The sequence below is a fragment of the Pocillopora damicornis genome, chromosome 1 (genome assembly GCF_964200805.1).
Source record: "Pocillopora damicornis chromosome 1, jaPocDami1.2, whole genome shotgun sequence".
NCBI lineage: Eukaryota > Metazoa > Cnidaria > Anthozoa > Scleractinia > Pocilloporidae > Pocillopora > Pocillopora damicornis.
The window spans coordinates 7,296,026-7,317,274 of record NC_142670.1 but is presented as its reverse complement, the minus strand read 5'-3'; the positions used below and the strand labels follow the sequence as shown (position 1 = coordinate 7,317,274).

The following is a 21,249-nucleotide window of genomic DNA, read 5'->3' as shown; positions in this document are numbered from 1 at the left end:
GTACTGAAATATTTAACACATGGATTGTTATTCTTGCTTCAGTCCAGTCAAACCTAAAGAGAAAAAAGCAACTTCTGCACTTGATTTCTTTGGTCCTACTCCAGTTGAAAGGGAATCCAGGAAAACATTTGCTACTAAAAAAAACTGGTGAATAACTAACTACACTTTTTCTACCCACAATTTTTTTTTGTAAAGAAAAATTCAGGCATCCAGTGTATTTTTAACAGTATTTCATGCATCATGCATTGAATAGGGGAAACTTCAAACCTCACCATACCTTGCCTTTCTATAAAATTCATGCATCACATGTTAATTTTTGGGCATAATAATGCATCCCTTGTAAAACCCTCTGCCAATCTGTTATAGTTATATCAGGATGGTCTATAGTGAACACATACCATGTCACAAAATCAATGGGTACCGGTAGTGACCAATTGAGGAATATTTTTGGCAGAAACAACGCCATGGGCTGCTTTAAAGGAACAAGTCCTTTCACCTCCAAGATATTAAAATCAATTCTCTTCACTGTCTGTCACACAAGTGTTATTAAAATATCGTTGAAAATAATTATGTTGTTCAATCAAGTGATATCCTCTTGTCTGACTATTTTCTTTCTTCTCGTCACATTGCTGCTCAGTTGACTGTGAATTGGTATTATTGTGAGAAATTAGAAAATTGATCACTCTTAAGAGTACAAATTTTTAAGCTTGATCCAGAGCTTTAAGCCCACTATACGATCATCCTTTAATTCCCTGTTGAACCATCAATCATTTTTTTGTTTTCATTTCCCACAGAGATCTCACCCAAAGTGAATAGAAAAGAAGAGTATAAAAATGGGAGAGAAAAAGAAGGAAGAGAAAATGGGAATGTCAGCTGTCACACAACAGAGCAACCATCAAAGAAAAGAAAGGAAGACTTCTCAGAATCAAAGTCTGAGGTTAAAAAGCCTTCCCCTGAGAAGAAAAAGGTTTGTAAGCCTTTTGATTACAATGTATACTTTGTTCTTGCAAAATTAATCATTACTATTAATGCTTAATTGGACCAGCTACCCTGGTACTGGAATGGATTAGATCTGATATGATTGCACGTGTAAGGTATGTGTCATTAAGCACTTACATAAGTTACTTTTAGATGAAACAGTAACACTTTATGACTAAATTTGGCTTTGTTTAAGATCCAAAAGCTTACTCATATTTGTTAACTGGTGTTACATTTTGTATATGTAAACCTGTCCTACTAATGACACATTACTAACAATACTTGCAACAAAACATTACTTACAATACTAACACTACTCAAAATACTACCATTACTGTACCTAGAATTTATACAAAAACAGTAACAATAGTGACAAAACTTTTAGGTACATTTTTGGTGATTTTAACTTTGACAATCCAGGAAGATGTTACTGCCTTGTCTCCATTTTTCAAAGCAGTAGTGTCTTTTACCATCAACATTCCTATTTGGGACAACTCTTGCCTTGTGAGGACGACTCTTTGCTGTTAGAATGTTTGATACACATGTAACTTTTATTCACTTCGAATTCTATCCATGGACTTTTCAGGAAGTACCAAAGACAACTCCTGCTAGCAAATTGGCTGCCAAAGCTGCCACAGTTCCAGAAACTCCAGTTAGAGACTCAAAACCAAGTCCAAAGAAAACTGTTACTTCAAAAAAGGAAAAAAAGATGTTAGTAAGGAAACTCCAACCCAAGGCACACCAAAAGTTTCAAAATCAGAGGAAGTGATTGAAGTTCCACTCTCATTGGAAAGGAAAAAAATCTGATTACCGTGGTTTTATGGCGAGAGATGGTCCTAGGGCACTTGGTTCAAAGGAAATCCCTTAGGTAGGTTTCAAAGACCAAGATCTGATTGTTAATTCTCCCCTCTAGCTGCTACACATTTTTGTGTAAATTAATAATGAGAGTTTGTTGTTAGATCATTATAACTACATGTACTTGATAAGTTTTAGTATCCTCATTACCTGTTTGCTGGATAATCTATGAATATTCTTGGGAGAAGTTACATGTTAATTTCTTCTGGTAGTTAAATTATTATTATCTCTCAAAGCTCTTTATGGTTTGTTTTCCATCCTTTCAAATTTTAATGAGAGATGCAAGACAAAGGAAAATAAAGATTATCAGAATTAAGGCTTATTTGGAAAATCTGCAGATACAGTTTACAGAAAAAAATTGTAAAATGCATGCTTTGATTAACCCTTTTACGTCTGAGATGTCAATAGTAATTCTCCTTACTGTCTGTCATACAATTCTTGTAATGTTAGTTTGGAGAATTTGGTCTTGGATCAACTAATAATCCCCTGCTTGATTATTTATTCTCATCACTTGTCTACATGATATTGTATTGATATTGTAAGGAGAAGTTCTGTCTTGGTCACTCATGGGAGTTAAAGGGTTAAACAAAAAAATGTATTTTATCCTTTTACTCTCAGTTGATGTTCAAATGTTGGTTCAATGTCAGTATCTGAGAAACTGCCCACCTACCCCTCCCCTAAGCCAACATTAACCCTTACTTGTTATCAGTTGATGGTTTCTTGGGTTGGGGGGGGGGGTTGTTAGGTGCACAGATGCTGACATTGATCTGAAATGTTTATGGTGTATCTACAGAGTTTTTTTCATTTTTCATCATTTATAACTTTTCAGTTTGAACAGTGTTAAGAGGCCTTCAAGGGTAGAATTAATTATTTTTCTGAATATCTGAATCATGCTCGCAATCGATAATGTAATTTTTAGGGAGTGGAAAACTGTTTGGATGGACTGATATTTGTTATTACAGGAGTCTTGGAAAGTATTGAGAGAGAGGAGGCCACTGATTTGATTCAAAGATATGGTGGAAATTTTACTCAATCAGTCAGCAAGAAAACGAGTTATGTCGTTGTGGGACGGGATCCTGGAGGGCATAAATTTTTTAAGGTACATTGTAATACACAGATCAAAAAAGGAAAAAACAAAAACAAAAATATGAACACCAACATATAGGTTGCACCTTTTTCCCTAAATTTTTGCAACAAATGTGGGGTGCAGCTTGCTGCAAAAATACTAGGGAAACTTGCCACAAATTTGCATAAATTAACTCAATTAATTGACAATTCATAAGTCTGTATAGCAAACTGACAAGAACTAAAAAATTTACAAGGGAAGAAATTAATTACTTCTTCTGCAAGTTTGTTGGCTTCTAAACGAGATGTTCTTTTTTATAGGCATAGGCTTATATTTCTTGCTGAAGAGGTCATTAAACATTGCTTTGTTTAGAGACCCTTTAACTGATTTAAGGTTGTCTCTATTTCCTTGAACAGCTAAATATTACTGGACCTTGAACAGCTAAACATTACTGGAAAAGGAAGCTATGCTTTCTTTGTTGTTGTTGCTCTTTTTTTTTTCTTTTTCCGACTTTGGTTCTTTTCTGTTAGGCTAAGGCAATGTGGAACATCACAAATAGATGAAGATGGTCCGTTTGAGCTTGTCAGAACAAAACCAGGCAATAAGACCAGCTATGAACCACCAAGGGAAGAAGGAGAAAGCTGAACCAGTGGAGTCCCTCAGCCAGAGAAGAGATCAGTTTGAAGGTGATTTGTCACAACTGAGTGAAAGATCTGTGTCGTCTCCATCAACACAAACACTATCATCATCACCTACACTGAAAGGAGGGTGTTTCAAACCTTTCCAACAATTAGCACAAGAGCATGACTTCACAGTAAATTTAATTCACACTTCAGCTGAATGCCTTAAATTTCCTGACCAGTGAGCATCCTACATGTATCCTACTTGTGTGCATCCAAGTGCATTTGTACAACTTACTGATGACATAAATACATGTTTCCTAATTCCCACATTCAGAGATACAATTTTTTAAACAGCTGTAACTTGTGAACTTTGATGAATTTATTTCACTCGACAGTCGCTTATACATGTAATTAGTATATTAGTAATGGAATCACAATTTTAAACATTTTTATTCTGCACAGCTTTCTTTTTCAACAAAGACCCAAGAGTTGGTAAAACAATAACAGCAACACTGGTTTGTGAAGAGCTTGGTTTTACGTACATTGAAATGAATGCTAGTGACACACAGAGGAAAAAGAGCTTGGAAGAACACATTTCTCAGTCACTGAGCAATAAAACCATGGATAGCCTTCTGACAGGTTGTCAAATTTCTGTAACATTTGGAATGACTTTGATATTATTAAAGATGCTTCATTCATTCTCCTGTCTTACTAAACTGACTTTCTAGTTAATTTATTATTATCAACTGAGTTAGTAACGTAAATAACAGCTCTATTGGTCAACTTTTCCAACAAAACTTGTGAAGTTTACAAGCCGACAAGTCGCCCTCATCATCAATAAGAAAATTTCCTTCACTATGCTTTCGGTATGTGAGTGTTTCTCTTGCGGTGTAGAACACCTAAGTAACACATGAGGTCTCGTTAGTTTTGGTTATATAATAAGTGAATAACCCACATCTCTTACTCACCCGAGTTCCACGTGTGTACTGTAAGTTCAGGAGCGGTTTTTTTTTTTTTTTTTTTTTTTTTTCCGCTTTGATTTGCGGCGCATACGCAAAGCCTTCAGTTTGGTCATGGTTTTTAATATGTACTTATAGACAACGGAAGTATGCTCATTCTCCCCAGTCCTTTCAGCGCCCTTTGATCAACCTAAGCAGGCGATGGATTAACGACTATCACATCAGGAAAAAAAGACGAAATAAAAAAGTAGGATGTTTATGCCATTGTGCTACAGTCCGGATCGATGGAAATAAAAAGTTCAAAAATGTAATATGAGGCCCAGTCTTCACTTGGCGTATAAATAGTGAAACAGCATAGCTACAAAATAGAATCATGGATCACGAAATAAACAATGATACACGATTTTCTGTTTCGAGTTCGATGAGCTCATATTCAGCTTCTTCAACACTGCTGGTGTTACCAAGTGCACCGTTTTGTTACACACTTGTGGGGCAAATCACATTTTCACAGGAGTTAAGGTGAGGACAGAATAAGTTGATAGCGACTTAATGCAGTGAATGAGATAAACGGGTATTGACTAAAGATACAAATAGAAATAATTTAAAACATGAGACAAAAGAATGAAAGAAATATCGATCTTGTTTACTCGTCACGAACGCAGGATCGAATCTTAGACCATCGGATTTTACGATCTGAAGTTCACCCACATAGCTATATATTTCTCGTTACTGAGCCACGACATACAGTGGATACATGAAGGATCATCCTGCATACTGCTTTGATCATCAATGTCGAAAGTTTCATGTCTTCAAATACATAATGATAGAAAGGAAATTTTAAGCTCTTTCGTGACGAAGGAAAAAATCATTTGTAACCGACGACCGACAAAAAACCCTACTCGTCAGATCAGGTTAAACGACAGATTAAATATCAATGCTGACATGTAGATAAACATACCAGAGCTTGAGGAAGCTTATTTATCTTCCCATGAGGGGTCTATGAAGCTGCAGCATTTCTGATTCCAGTATCATGTGTGTCACTTGTCTGTATGAACTTTTATACATTTATTTATGACCTCGCTTACTGCATCCAAACTCAGCAGACAATGCTGGAGCTCAAAGAGACAGAAAGCTACGGCCTGCGATTTCTCTTCCAACTTAGAGACAACTGCTTCAGTAACAATTTATTCAACTCCTGTAAGATACACTGAGGGTTTCTGTACACAAAGATGCATGGAGTACACAGATTAAACAAATCTTGAATATCTTCCTCGGATATTTCTTTAAGAACAGTACTTATGGTATTCGCTTTAATTCTTTCCAAGACACGATACGATTTAAATATGCTTTTCTCTAGATACAACGAGAAGTCAAGTGTTTTTCTTGGAAAAGAACGTGATTGGAGTTAAATTTATTGCAAGTAATCTTGAGGTGAGGAAAGATAATGGAGAAATATGTAGCATAATATAATCGAAAGACGAGAAAATTGGAAAAAAATTTACATAATGAATACATATTATTGATGCGATTTCTTTAGCTTTGTATCTCCCTCCAGTGATTTCACCGGACACCTACGCTTTTGACTGCAAAAATATTTAGTGCAGAATTGACGGGAGTTATTTACAAGAAAAAAGCTTATCGTTATTATTTTTAGAAACTTTTTGAAGTTGTCACGGCGAGAGCGGAAAATGAAAATTTGAGAGAACTGTAACGCTAATGGGAAGATGACCAAAAACAAATGTGTATCATATTGAACGAGGGATATATTGAGTTGATCACTTGAAGAGAAATTGCATTGGTACAATATAACTCACGGTGTAAATTCATCCTTATCGATTCAGTTATGGCAGGGTGTAACATGTCCTGCTCAAAGAAGAAAAGGGGTTTTGCGGATGCGAGTGTTTTGCACTGAAAGAGAAAGAGCTGAATTTAAATCACAGAAATAATTAATCGCCATGGAGAGACATGTAAACAAGCAATAATCATAAAAAGAATAAAAAAAAAACAAACAGACAAAAATACAAGCACAATACTGGGCATTAGATGAGGTTACATCTTTCAAACTCGTGAATATGTTACCTTCATTTTTTCATCGAATTGTTGTAAAGCAAAATATTATTTTTTTATATTTTCAGGCATGTAGAATTAACAAATGACATCGTCTGGAGAATAGAAGGATTGAGAGGATAACAGTTCAACAGGTACAAATCAATTTTCATTCTGCAACTGATTAGTGCTGTGGAGCTCATTTTAATTATAATGAAAGATCACAATCTTATTTTTCTTGCGGCTGACAACAATCAGGGTTAATTTCAGTCGAATTCCCCGGTTTATTGTTATCAGATGTGAAGATATTTCAATGGTTTCTCTCATTTGACTGGTTTAATAGTCTGCACGCGATGCAATTTCCTAAAGCTTCAAACTCCTAGAAGTGATAAAACTTGTAACTTATCCTTATAATATCAATACATTATCCAGCAAACAGGCAATGAGAATACTCAAAGTTTTATCAGGTAGAATTCGTTATCTTTGAACTAACACCAAATTTCTGTATCTACTTTGAAATGAAACATGTAGCAGCTAGAGGGGAGAATTAACAATTAGATCACTGGAGTTAAAGGTTTAACTGCGCGTGATGATTATGCGGCAGAAGGGCGTGATGAGCATGTGACAGAGCTAGATAACGTGACGTATATAATTAGAGCTCTCGTCAATATCAAAATCAGCAAATATCTCTTTGTAAGTTTGTAACAAAGCTCGAGGTTGAAAAAAAATTACACAATCCCTACGTTTCTTTTGATATGGTAACATTCGCGATATATAGTAATAATAACGGTAATATGGTTCAGTTTCCAAAACGTGACATCTCCACCGCACGCTGTAAATTACCATTTATATCTTCACATATTAAGGTATCAATATCGTCATTACAACCGGATTTATCAACATGACAGTTTACCTTCCATGCGGGCTGTTTTTTTTTTTTTTTCAATTGTATTTTTTTTACCTGAAGCTGAATTCAATTCTTTTTTAAAGAAAATAGTTCTTGTAATGATAAACTGTTGTATTACAATGTCCGAAATTGAATGGATTTTTCGGCGAGCTGAGTTTCGGTGTAACGGATCTCTTTAATCGATGCTCCTAATTAAAAAATCATATTTGATTCAAATTTTCAATCAATATCTTTTGAATAAAATGGATGATACATGTTGGCCTATCGATACGAATTTATCCGCTTAAATTGAATTATCTATTTGAAGGAGTAAAGATGTCATGAACACTCGATGGTAAAATTCGTATCCACGCGCGGTTATCTAATATCTCATGTATGCGTGTGTATTACTGAACAAGTGTGAGCTTAAGAAGGCTGTACATCGGCCAATTTCCCTCACTATATTTTAAGCCGGGACCGAGACGAAGGCTTCGTCAGCAACGGATCAAAGGATGTATCACACGATAACACAATATATTCATGCATTATGGAAGTACCAAATAAATCTGTGAGTTTCGTTGTGATTTTTGTTTTGTTTTGTTTTCATTTAGGACGAATCTGTGACCTGTGTTTTAGCCAAAAATGCTGGAAAAGCCTTTATTCATAGGACAAAAATATATTGTTTAGTTTTGAAATTATACGAGGTATTCAACAGGCTACAAGCATTTCTTTTTTACCTTCTGTGAGGAATCAAAGTGGGAATCTAAAGAATACACATTTTGCACTCTTGGGTAGCTGATCAGAGCACAGCTTTCTTGCTCGCTCGCGGGTCCTACCTTAACGTATAAATAGCAGAGGAATTGGTCTTTTATTGCATTATTTTTGATCCATGCCTACCGGGTACAACAAGGTTGTTTATTGCAATTCACGCATTTTGATAAGGGACAGCCTTGAACGACGTTTCAACAGATGAGACTACGAAAACAAACAAACAAACATGACACAACCCGCAGAACTTAACTGGAGCTGTCACGCAATTACAATAGCGTGACGGAGGAAACTTTGAGATTTTCAATCTTCCTCTATGATTAAGTATAAAATGTTTTCTTTAGGTTACTTTCATCTGAGTCTCCTCTTTTGATTTTAAACAATGTAGCGCAGTACAATCGATTCAATTTTATTTCTAGCAATGGCAGAAAGCAACCTCCCAACAACGGGAGAAGAACTGGAGGTGAAAAATGAGTTTCCAGCCACAGGTAAGAAAAAGCAACAGGGAGAGACTTCGTTGTGGTGATTTTGTACAGTTTGTTAATTAAGTATATCTTAATTCCGGTGCACAATTTTTTGGATTACTTCGACTTGAAGGTTTTTAAGGAATCCACTAAATACGTCAGTATTAGAACGCTAGTTGTAATTGCACATAGTTGTGATCACTAACAAGTTGAAATATCTTCTCTGTAATTTCAGCAACAGAGGAAAGTCAAGTTACGTCAAGTGACGCTGAACTGGATGTATACAATGACCCTTTAAGAGGTAAGAAAACTAGGTGAAGTAAGATTGTTTGAAAGACGTCCTAGTGAAGTTTTTTTGTCCCTTTTACATCAAAATTTGCGTATGTTTTGTGAATGAGTTTTTGAAGCAGCAAAATATCTTCAAATTTCAAACTTTGTTACCAGTAAAATAAAAACGAAACAAAAAAATAATTTATTGCTCGATCCAATGGAGCAGAATTCGATGACATCATTAATTATTTACAAGCCACAAAGCGGCAAATTTGAACGCGACTTCGCTTTGAAGAGCCCTAAATTAGAGAAGAATGGGTCCAACTTGGCCCACTAAGCTTTGTATAACTCAGTTTTCTGAGTTTTAGAAGTGCTTCCTTCCAAATCAACGCACGGCGTTTTAAAGATTAAAGATGTAGCTACAATTTTCACCTAAAATGAATAATATTTGCGAAGTAGAAGTATTTTCCTTTTGAATTTGAAGATACTCAAAATTTGGTCATTTTTAATGTGAAAGTCGTTTTCAGCGAGAGAGAGCTGTTGGCTGAAAAAAATGGCAAACGGATAACTTTTTGAGGCCGCCACGAAGAAAGTATTTGACTAAAAGTTATGCTAACACCTGTTTGTCCGTTATTGTTCAATGCATGTTTGGCAGAAATTTTATGCAATTTGAGAATCCTCCAGCGAAGAGGAGGCATTTTGTCTCGGCCGTATCGCCTGTTTTGGTCTTCTAAATATTTCACGCCTCGTTAGACAGTTATGTCAACACCAGGCCCACGCTATAAACCACCAGTCAACAAAATATAGAACCCCTGACTTTCACATCAGGCAAAATGGCACTTCGCGGGAAAGCAGTACTTTCCCAATCAGATTTCTCCAGTTGGCCTCTAAGAGTATGTTCTCAATAGACAGTTACATGTATGAGAAAAACCAAGTGATCAAAAAACAACAGCAACAAAAAAACATTTTTTTTTTAGCGCACTTTTCTGAACGATGGGAAAACCACGAACCCTGGTCACTCTCAGCGCGATGTTTTTTGTTTTTTTTTTTAACAGAACATTCACAAGTTTTAACTTTTTCGTTCCTGGCTTTGCTCTGCTTTATGCACTAATTATGGGGTTTTATATTCTAACTTGATATTTGGGAAAACGTAACCGAGGTGTAAAAGGGTTTTTGGAAAATCTCTCTATCTAAATGTAAACCGAACAGACTTGATTTGCTTACAGCCAAGCTACAGCTAAAACCTCTAATAGAGCATGTGTATATTTTTAAACAAACAAAGAGCAAAGATAAACTCTTCTGAAGTGCGATTGTAAACAAAGTTGAGTTGAAATAGGAGCTCCCGGTAAAATTTTTGTTATTTTGGAAAACGTAAGCCAGTTGTAAAAGGGGTTTGTGAAAGCCTCTCGACCTAAATGTAAACCGAGAAACTTGAACTGGTAATAACCAAGCTGCAGCCCAGACTCTTAACAGCTTGCACACAAACAAAGTGTACAGATGAAGATTTAGATATATGAAAATTCACATACTTGCACTGCGGTGGAAAGATGAAATTAGAAGATCCACGCAGCTAAGAACACTACTGAAACTAGTAGTTGTTAGTAGGACCTGAAAAAAATTTCAGGCCCGTACGGGATTTGAACCCATGACCTCTGCGATACCGGTGCAGCGCTCTACCAATTGACTTGTACCCAATTCATTGACCAGCTCCCAGTTGGCTTGTTAGCTCAATTGGTAGAGCGCTGCACCGGTATCGCAGAGGTCATGGGTTCAAATCCCGTACGGGCTTGAAATTTTTTTCAGGTCCTACTTACAACTACTAGTTTCAGTAGTGTTCTTAGCTGCGAGGATCTTCTAATTTCAAAGTGTACAGATATTAAACTTTTCTAATTTTTCGTTTTTCATAGCTCTAAGTTCCTTTAACCTAAAAGTTTGTTTGGAAGTATAAAGTTTGCATCATCGGTCAAGGGTCGTATTACTCATTACTAAATCATTACTAAATCATTAAAACGGTATGTTTTCAGGGATAGCGAAAGTATGTCTCGAGGAAGGTAACAAAGAATACAGACAAGGAGAAGCTAATAACGCGATAAACTCTTACACGGAAGGACTTCATGTGAACTGCAAAGATAAACGACTCAACGCCAAGCTTTACAGTAACAGGGCAACAGCTCATTTCCGTTTGGGTAACAATTTCATTTCTAAATATATAAATCTCTCATGCAGCGTTACAAGATAACGGAATACACAATCTGCATCAAAAAAAGAAAGAAGTTGAGCAACAGCAGAGGAAAAGCACAAATACATGAATCCCGCTTTAGTGGATGAAAATTAAGAAAAGAAATGATTCTCGTTATTAGACTGCAATTTAAGCAATTGTAATTTTTCAGGCTTCTTTGCTGCAATTTCATTGGATGAAACTTTTTTAAACCTCATTTCCTGAATCTCATAGCAAACTACATGGAATGTCTGGATGATGCAACAGTTGCTGTTCAATTGGAACCCACTTTCATCAAAGCTATTAAGAAAGGTGGGTTTTTCAGACATAAGCCATCAACATTTTATTCTCTGATTTCGTCAAAAGAGGATTGTGTGGTTTGTGGCAGGTAACTGCACTCCAAGTGTCAATTGTATCTGGTGTGTCAATGTCTGTTATGTGGATATAAAGCATAAGAAAATGTCAATAAGCTCTCAAATACCGCTGCCTGGTTAGTTCACGTTGTAGAGCGCCGGAGGTCGAGGGTTCAAGCCTTGGACCGGACCATCACCCTGAGTCTTAAAATATCTGAGGGCAATGTGCTGCCGCCTAAGCTGTGACATCTGCAAATGGTTTGATATTCTTGTCACGGATATGGACGGAAAACTGTGAGCCCCGTTTCCTAAATCTTCTCTGTAACTATTAGCAGGGGACGTTACAAAACCCGAAAAAGAAGCACCTGAAAGATTCCCTATCAAGAGTTAAACTGCTCAATGCAGTCTTCCCGAAAACTTCCCCGAAAAATGCTGAAAAGTGCATAACAGCACATTAAAAGAAAGAATGCGCGAGATAAATTCGTCGTTATCATCATAAATTGAAGCTTAATTGGTAGCCGCTTTGTATTAGTTCCTTATTGTTCATTTTGAGTTCTTCCACAAGTTCAAATTTCCTTCATTATCACAATTTTTGTTCCCAGCTAAATGAAAAATTAAGTCCATTTTATCAATACGTTTATACCTTAACAGTGATAAATTACCTCGCACCACCAGTTATTCTCTCCTTTTCAGGAGCCAGAGCTTGTGTCGAACTTTGCTGGTATAAAGAAGCAAGGAGCTGGTTGCATATGGGATTGACCGTATCCTTTAACGAATGTTTCCAGCGTGATACGAGATGCAATGCGAATAATATTTCAAGAATAAAAAAATACGTTCCAGGCAGATTCTTCTACACATAATGCAAGCCATGTTCTCTTATACTGCACTGAGCAGTTTAAAGAAGCTAAAATATTATTAAGGAGTTCTTTCGATTGTTCGACGAAACTTTACTTAAAAGAAGAGGCCATATTAACTAATTCCCAGAGTTTCTGCTAAATGCCCCTCGTTTTTGTCTTGAGACGAGCATCACCATTTCGACCGAATCTAAATTAATAAACGCGCTTCAGAACTAGCTAACACTCTCGAATAACTTGAAATCAAATCTCTTCAAGAAAACCACACTCGAATTATCATTCCAATTTTAAGGTTTTATCCAACACTCATTATTTTTAAAACATATTTCCATTGTATGTTCGCAGATCCGCTCATGATATAGTTACCCTTGACACGTTTTAAGATTGACAACAATAACGAACGTCTGCTTCAATTAAAAAGGAAATCGAATACTGAACTAAAGGTCAAAGCAAACACTTATGCTAGTCTCGGATGTACTTACCATAATGCTGCAGAGTTCGATACAGCAATCGAGTACCATCAACTTCATCTAGAAATTGCTAAAGAAGTGGAAGACAAGGCCAGAGAGGGAGCAAGTTATGGTAATCTCGGCAACGCTTATCAAGGTCTAGGAGAGTTCAAAACAGCCATCAAGTACCATCAACGTCATCTAGAAATTGCTAAAGAAGTGGGAGACAAGGCCGGAGAGGGAGCAAGTTATAGAAATCTCGGCAACGCTTATGACAGTCTAGGAGAGTTCAAAACAGCCATCAGGTACCATCAGCAATGTCTAGAAATTGCTAAAGAAGTGGGAGACAAGGCCGGAGAGGGAAAAAGTTATTGCAATCTCGGCAACGCTTATCGCAGTCTAGGAGAGTTCAAAACAGCCATCAAGTACCATCAACGTCATCTAGAAATTGCTAAAGAAGTGGGAGACAAGGCCGGAGAGGGAAGAAGTTATGGCAATCTCGGCAACGCTTATCAAGGTCTAGGAGAGTTCAAAACAGCCATCAAGTACCATCAACGTCATCTAGAAATTGCTAAAGAAGTGGGAGACAAGGCCGGAGAGGGAGCAAGTTATTGCAATCTCGGCAACGCTTATCAAGGTCTAGGAGAGTTCAAAACAGCCATCAAGTACCATCAACGTCATCTAGAAATTGCTAAAGAAGTGGGAGACAAGGCCGTAGAGGGAAAAAGTTATTGCAATCTCGGCAACGCTTATCGCAGTCTAGGAGAGTTCAAAACAGCCATCAAGTACCATCAACGTCATCTAGAAATTGCTAAAGAAGTGGGAGACAAGGCCGGAGAGGGAAAAAGTTATTGCAATCTCGGCAACGCTTATCGCAGTCTAGGAGAGTTCAAAACAGCCATCAAGTACCATCAACGTCATCTAGAAATTGCTAAAGAAGTGGGAGACAAGGCCGGAGAGGGAAGAAGTTATGGCAATCTCGGCAACGCTTATCAAGGTCTAGGAGAGTTCAAAACAGCCATCAAGTACCATCAACGTCATCTAGAAATTGCTAAAGAAGTGGGAGACAAGGCCGGAGAGGGAGCAAGTTATGGCAATCTCGGCAACGCTTATGACAGTCTAGGAGAGTTCAAAACAGCCATCAAGTACCATCAACGTCATCTAGAAATTGCTAAAGAAGTGGGAGACAAGGCCGTAGAGGGAAAAAGTTATGGCAATCTCGGCAACGCTTATCAAGGTCTAGGAGAGTTCAAAACAGCCATCAAGTACCATCAACGTCATCTAGAAATTGCTAAAGAAGTGGGAGACAAGGCCGGAGAGGGAGCAAGTTATGGCAATCTCGGCAACGCTTATGAAAGGCTAGGAGAGTTCAAAACAGCCATCAAGTACCATCAACGTCATCTAGAAATTGCTAAAGAAGTGGGAGACAAGGCCGGAGAGGGAAAAAGTTATTGCAATCTCGGCAACGCTTATCAAGGTCTAGGAGAGTTCAAAACAGCCATCAAGTACCATCAACGTCATCTAGAAATTGCTAAAGAAGTGGGAGACAAGGCCGGAGAGGGAAGAAGTTATGGCAATCTCGGCATCGCTTATGACAGTCTAGGAGAGTTCAAAACAGCCATCAAGTACCATCAAGGTGATCTAGAAATTGCTAAAGAAGTGGGAGACAAGGCCGGAGAGGGAAAAAGTTATTGCAATCTCGGCAACGCTTATCAAGGTCTAGGAGAGTTCAAAACAGCCATCAAGTACCATCAACGTCATCTAGAAATTGCTAAAGAAGTGGGAGACAAGGCCGGAGAGGGAAAAAGTTATGGCAATCTCGGCAACGCTTATTAAGGTCTAGGAGAGTTCAAAACAGCCATCAAGTACCATCAACAATGTCTAGAAATTGCTAAAGAAGTGGGAGACAAGGCCGGAGAGGGAAAAAGTTATGGCAATCTCGGCAACGCTTATCAAGGTCTAGGAGAGTTCAAAACAGCCATCAAGTACCATCAACGTCATCTAGAAATTGCTAAAGAAGTGGGAGACAAGGCCGGAGAGGGAGCAAGTTATGGCAGTATCGGTAACGCTTATGACAGTCTAGGAGAGTTCACAACAGCCATCAAGTACCATCAACAATGTCTAGAAATTGCTAAAGAAGTGAGAGACAAGGCCGGAGAGGGAAGAAGTTATGGCAGTCTCGGTAACGCTTATCAAGGTCTAGGAGAGTTCAAAACAGTTATCAAGTACCATCAACGTCATCTAGAAATTGCTAAAGAAGTGGGAGACAAGGCCGGAGAGGGAGCAAGTTATGGCAATCTCGGCAACGCTTATGACAGTCTAGGAGAGTTCAAAACAGCCATCAAGTACCATCAACGTGATCTAGAAATTGCTAAAGAAGTGGGAGACAAGGCCGGAGAGGGAAAAAGTTATGGCAATCTCGGCAACGCTTATTGCAGGCTAAGAAAGTTCAAAACAGCCATCGAGTACCATCAACAATGTTTAGAAATTGCTAAAGAAGTGGGAGACAAGGCCGGAGAGGGAGCAAGTTATTGCAATCTCGGCAACGATTATCAAGTTCTACGACAGTTCAAAACAGCAATGGATTACTATCAAGGCACTCTAGAAATCGCTCAAGAAGTGGGAGACAAGGCCGTAGAGGGAAAAAGTTATGGCAATCTCGGCAACGCTTATCGCAGTCTAGGAGAGTTCAAAACAGCCATCAAGTACCATCAACAATGTCTAGAAGTTGCTAAAGAAGTGGGAGACAAGCCTGGAGTGGCGTGCTCACTCTGTTCCCTTGGAAACCATTTTGAGTGCCAAGGAAATCTCATGATGGCCTTTGACTATTATTACTCAAGTGTAGAATTGTATGATGATATCAGGGCCAGTCTTCAACTCAACGATCAGTGGAAGATTACTTATCGTAATCTTTACCAAATAGCATACAAAGGTTTGTGGCGTATAAATCTCAAACGAGGTCAAGCTCTAAAGGCTCTTCTTGCCACAGAGAAAGGACGTGCTCAAGCTCTGAGAGATCTCATGACCACAAAATATCAGCCTGGAGATTCTTTAACGGAAGGCGCATCCCACATTTCTCTGAGGTGCGTTACATTGAGCACAGTTTTCATAGCTATTAATGGACCATGCGTTTACTTCTGGGTTTGCCTCAGTGAAGATAACATCCAGATGAAAAAGGTACACGTCAACGATTATAAGTTTGAGGATGAATTGGAACGTTTCATCCAGCTGCTGAACGAAACTACTCTGAAGGAGATCCGTGAAAGAGATACTGTTAAAATCGAAAATCTTCCTCCTGATTCGCCGACAGAAGAGGAAAAGGCCAATGATGTGATCCGAGTTGATGTGAGGCACTCCCAATCAAGTGCTTTAAAGAAGCTGCATGACATTATCGTTGCTCCTATTGCTGACCTGATCGAAGGCAACGAGATAACATTCGTTCCTGAGGGGCCATTTTGCCTTGTACCTTATGCAGCGTTGCTGGACTCCAAGTCATCATATCTGAGTGATTCTTGCACAATTCGTGTGCTTCCCTCTCTGACGACGTTGCAACTAATTCATGATTGTCCAGCTGACTTTCACATCAAGACTGGTGCATTGCTTGTCGGCGACCCATGTTTCAAAGATATCATCTATCAGGGAAGACGTTTGGAACAACTTCCAGGAGCAAGGGAAGAAGTGGAAATGATCAGACGTATCCTCAATGTTCCCCCCCTCACTGGAGAAATGGCAACAAAACATGAAGTTTTAAAACGAATATCATCAGTGGCCTTAGTTCACATAGCAGCACACGGTAAAATGGAAACTGGAGAAGTTATCCTAGCGCCAAACACCACAAGAGTAAACCCTCAGCCGCATGAGGAAGACTATCTACTGACGATGAAAGATGTCATAGAAGCTGGGTTGCGAGCTCGTCTGGTTGTACTTAGCTGCTGTCACACTGCTCGTGGGGAAGTCATGGCAGAGGGTGTGGTGGGCATGGCGCGTGCACTTTTGGGTGCCGGTGCTAGATCTGTTGTAGTAACCTTGTGGGCGATTGGCGACGAGGGAACCCTGGAGTTCATGAGTTTCTTCTACGATGCACTTGCCAAAGGCAAGAAAGCAAGTGAAGCTCTCAATCAGGCCATGAAGTGTATGAGAGAAATTGAAGAGTTCAAGGAGGTGATTTACTGGGCACCATTTGTACTCATTGGTGATGATGTCAACCTGGATGTCAAGGATATTTGAAGCCGAAACAAGTAAATATTCTGTTTATACATTCTATTTAATACAAAGTTACCTTAAATCGTAATTATAGCTTATCTATGAGCAATGATACTTGCTTGTTATTTTCCTTTCAGTTGGGTTACGATATTTAGTTTTTGCTCCGGCAAGTTGAGATGCAGTAAAATCAAGAGGACACGTTTACGATGATGACATTCTTTTTAGGAAACCTGATAGGAGTAAAAAAGCAAATTTCTTTTAAAACAATCCTTTTGTGCAATGTATCGTTTCATGTGCTATGAAATATTTTATGGCAACTCAACTATCCTTCCTAAACTTAGATTCTTTTATTTTTCAGTTAAGGCAGTGAGCATTGGAGCCCCAAGGAGTTTTAGAATACCCGCAAACGCTGATATTTGGACCATAAACCAGTAAGCTACCGATTAAATATTTGTCAAGAGTCTTCTTTTCAAAGCAGGAAGAACCAAAAGGCGACTAAAGTCAAGTTTAACAAGAGAACGGATTTTCATTGATTCAAAAGTTGACTTTTTCCTTGTCTGAACTGCTCTTAAGAGCTTGATCTTTTATGTTCAGCTGAAACTACTGGTTTTTTTCACATAATGTCTTGAAATTATCATGAGTATCTATACAAAAGTTAATTTTTAATCTATGTATTACCTACTAAGCGGATTTGGGCGTTGCATTGGCGTCGAAGTTGAAAAGTCTTGAAAACGTTTCCAGAGTGTTTTAGACTTTTACTCAATCGGTTTTTTTCTCATGAGTGATGTAAAGCTGTTACAGCCATGTGCGTGTGTGGAGAATTTCCATGGAAATTGGAAAATAATCAGTTGTTCGATTGCTCGATTATCTTAGTTTATGTCGGATGGGAATTGTGAGTAACTTTTCGATGATTTGTACCCAGTAATTGGTACTTAAAGTTAGTTTCTGCTGATCAGAATTTGGTTTATCTGGACCTAAAATGACAGATTTTGGCCGTAATGGCAAGGATTTAGTCTTGGTATTAGTTAATTTTCTGAGATTTCTCCTTTAATTTTGAATGCGATAAATTGTGTTCTTTTTTACAAGACGATCGATGCATTTTAAGTATATTTTTTAAACTAATCGTCCGAAGGCAAAACGAGAAGTTTTATCTTAATTTTAGTTACCGGCGTACACAGCATTAAAAGAAGCTCAGAACGAGCTAGAAAGTTGGAGCCAAATGATTTCATTTAGTTTCTCCGATTAGATTGTTTACTTATTATCTAAGTACAATAAACTAACTTTTAAATGTCAAACAATGAAACAAGTCGCTTGGTTTTTTGTTAGAATGGAAGGGGAAATCAATGACAAAGGGAAGAAAAATTTTGCTCATTTCTTTGAATTAGTTTACAGAATGAGAGATAAACTTCGATGTTTTCTGACTCTATAACTGCTAATATCCATCCCGACGCACTTCTTTAGCACGTTATGCGACAGATATGATGTTTTGTTACATCTTGTCGTTTGAAGTAGTGAGCGCACCTGTGTCTAGTTCGCTCAACTATTGCCCATCGCTTTGGATAGAGTTATTAAATAAGATAAAGACCTCGATTTTTTTTCAGATTTTATTACTACTAGTTTCATTGGCAGCCGTTCCTTAGGATGTCACGCGACGCGCTTCTGTAAGCATGTAAAGCGACATGATGTTTTGTCATATATCTTTGAAGAGGCAAGGAAAAAGAAATTACCTTTCACTTTGGGAGATGATGCTTTACTCCATTTATAGAAAGAGTCCTCATCATGGGTACCCTAGGTCGGTGTGGTTCCTCGAGTGTAGAAAATATTGATGAATTTTTTTTTCCACGGTTGTAAACTTAACTAAAACAGCTTAACTTACTTAGAACTGAAGAGGGTCGACCGAGGAGAACTTCTTGCGGCTAACGGTTTAAATTTTGGCCATTTTTCTGCTGCGGTTAACTCAAAATAACACAAATTAACACTTTGTAGGAAGGAAAGATTTCTAAGGTTAATTTTTGCTGTAACTAAGGGTTAAAATCTGTCAATTTTTACGCCTAACAGCTAGTTTTTTGACCGATTTACGGCTAACGGTTAACCCTATGGAGACCCTCGACTGAGAAATATGCAAGATGTGAAATGAAAACGGTTTAAGAGGGTGGCATTTTCAATTCGAATTCGGAATTAGACCTTTTAGGGAAAAACAAGCCGTGGAAAAATCCTGGAGGCGAGGATTAAACTGGGAGATCTAAAAAAACTGCGACAACGTAAATGTTTCAGCAGAACATCTCTACTGACGATAGCATATATTACAATCATTTAAAAAAAAAAAAAGATCCATGGGAAGGGGGAAGGATGAGTCGATGGTCCGTTTATCCCCCCGGGTTGGGAGTGTAAACAGCTACGTGGTTTCATGAGTAGCATCTCCGGACGGATTCATGAGAGAGCTTAGAGCTACGATTTCAGAAGGTAAAGATAAGAATCTCCCTGAGAAATTGATAGACTTAGGCTTCTTTCTTCTTCTTAAATTTTCTCCTCGTGCTACATAACTCAACTCCGTCTATCCACCCTACAGCGGTTTTTAGTATATACCACAACAGAGCTCTTCGCGTGGGCTGATTGGCTAATTCAGAATTAATAGTCGAACCTGTATTAAGAGGTCGGTTGTAAAATTCCCGAATTTTTTCCTCTTATGCATTGTGACTTTCACCACTTTTTAGCGGTGGTCTCTATTAAGCGGTTGTGGTCATCCTTGACTGAGTCCCATCGGCCTGTTGTATGGAACGGTCACTTAGGGCGGAATCACTCGAATAAAACTACGAATTGTCTCTGAAGTAAAATTTATTCCATGTTTGTCTCCTAAAATCAATGTTAGTATTTAGAGTTCAAATATCCTCAACGCATTGCAGATTATCTTTCTTCTCAGGACTGTTTGTATCTAACAAATAATACATAAGAAAATTACGCAAATCATTTCCTTAGTAATTACCAAGAGGTCTGGCCGTTAGAATTCTTATTAATCGTTCTGTTTTTACGCTGCATCATCGTTTTGTTGATGTTATTCGATACATTTTTGAGCCATTTTTTAAAATAAGCTTCACTTGAAAGAGAAATGATAAATTATGGTACAAAATGTTGTTTTCTTGTCTTTTCTTGGTGACCTGTATTAAACGATGATAACACTCTGTTATAACACTCAGTTACGGGTTAAAAGCGGTTGCTCGATTGTGCCGTCCTCGTGAATTTGTGAAAGAATTAAATGGTTAGTTATGAGACAAAAAAGACGAGTTCCTTAATGTCATTACCCTCTGGAGTGTACGCTGGTATTTTCGCAAGTTCACGCCGAGATTCCCACGGGACACCTGTCGGGATCGCTCTCGGGATGCCGGTGAGGAGATTTGTACCAGGGAGCCAGCGGGAATTCAACCGGGATCCCCGCGCGGATAAAAACGAGCAAACAAAATTGAATGAAATCAGGTTTCGTCAGTGGTCCCACCAATCCAATATTTCACTTCCTCCTCACTTTCCACTTCCGCTAAGTTTTTTTCGAGAAAGATCAGAGGTCTCCACGACGTTGGAGTTCGCTAATTGTATATGAATACATTCGCAAGTGTGAAAGAAATCGGCCTTCGCCAAAACACTCGTGTGGTTAATGCTCACAGCTGTCTGTCAACTACGTATTCTTTCTTGCCGCTAGTTCTTTGCTCCTCAGTTCCAAACCCACACCATCCTTCCCAAGTCTTTCCCCTAATCACGGACCTCAATAATTCACAACATTATTTGGTATCGTGCGCCAATTTTTACTTTTCTTACTTTCATAATAGTTAAAGGAAAAAAACAACGACAACAACAAAAACCAAACAAACAAACAAACGAAAAATAAAAACCAAAAAACTTCCGCTTAAAACGCCTAAGCAAACCGCAATATTTATCTATTATTTTTCTCTTTTTTTCCTTCCTATATACTTGGCTTTAAGCCTAACATAAACCGCTTGCTCTTTTTGTATGTATTACTTTCCAATACCTGATATATTATCTTTAAAAAAAAAACCCATCAAATTCAAATGTACCAAAGAGGATTAATCAATATTTAGAACCCATTATCGTTTACAGAGAAATAGACTCACAAAAAAACTCATCTTAAATTGCAAATGTTACCATTTGCCTTTCCATGTTTGCCAGATAAAATAATTCCCATTTCCGAAGCCAGCAATAAAAATCCACAATAGCCCTTCTCCATCTACCCATCTCACAGCGGTTTTG

General features: G+C 38.1%; 2 protein-coding genes across 4 annotated transcripts; both read left to right on the top strand.

Annotated features, from left to right (window-relative positions):
• Positions 1-1,703: 1,703 nt before the first annotated feature.
• Positions 1,704-9,838, top strand: LOC113681209 (replication factor C subunit 1). Of its 3 annotated transcripts, none has more exons than XM_089185995.1 (3): positions 1,704-1,846; positions 3,430-3,585; positions 3,985-9,838. In XM_089185995.1, the coding sequence occupies exons 2-3, from the start codon at positions 3,459-3,461 to the stop codon at positions 4,248-4,250; spliced, it is 393 nt and encodes a 130-aa protein (XP_089042121.1). In that variant the 5' UTR covers positions 1,704-1,846; positions 3,430-3,458; the 3' UTR covers positions 4,251-9,838. The 3 variants fall into 3 exon arrangements, with proteins under 3 accessions (XP_089042121.1, XP_089042115.1, XP_089042126.1); XM_089185989.1 differs by lacking the exon at positions 1,704-1,846 and adding an exon at positions 2,206-2,932; XM_089186000.1 differs by lacking the exon at positions 1,704-1,846 and adding an exon at positions 2,335-2,932 and having other exon boundaries at positions 3,430-4,221.
• Positions 9,839-12,826: 2,988 nt separating this feature from the next.
• Positions 12,827-17,020, top strand: LOC149051701 (uncharacterized). The gene is made up of 5 exons (XM_089214598.1): positions 12,827-12,854; positions 12,953-13,980; positions 14,221-14,506; positions 14,627-15,227; positions 15,468-17,020. Exons 1-5 carry the CDS (start codon positions 12,827-12,829, stop codon positions 17,014-17,016), a joined length of 3,492 nt encoding a protein of 1,163 aa, XP_089070724.1. The 3' UTR covers positions 17,017-17,020.
• The last annotated feature ends 4,229 nt before the right edge of the window (positions 17,021-21,249 follow it).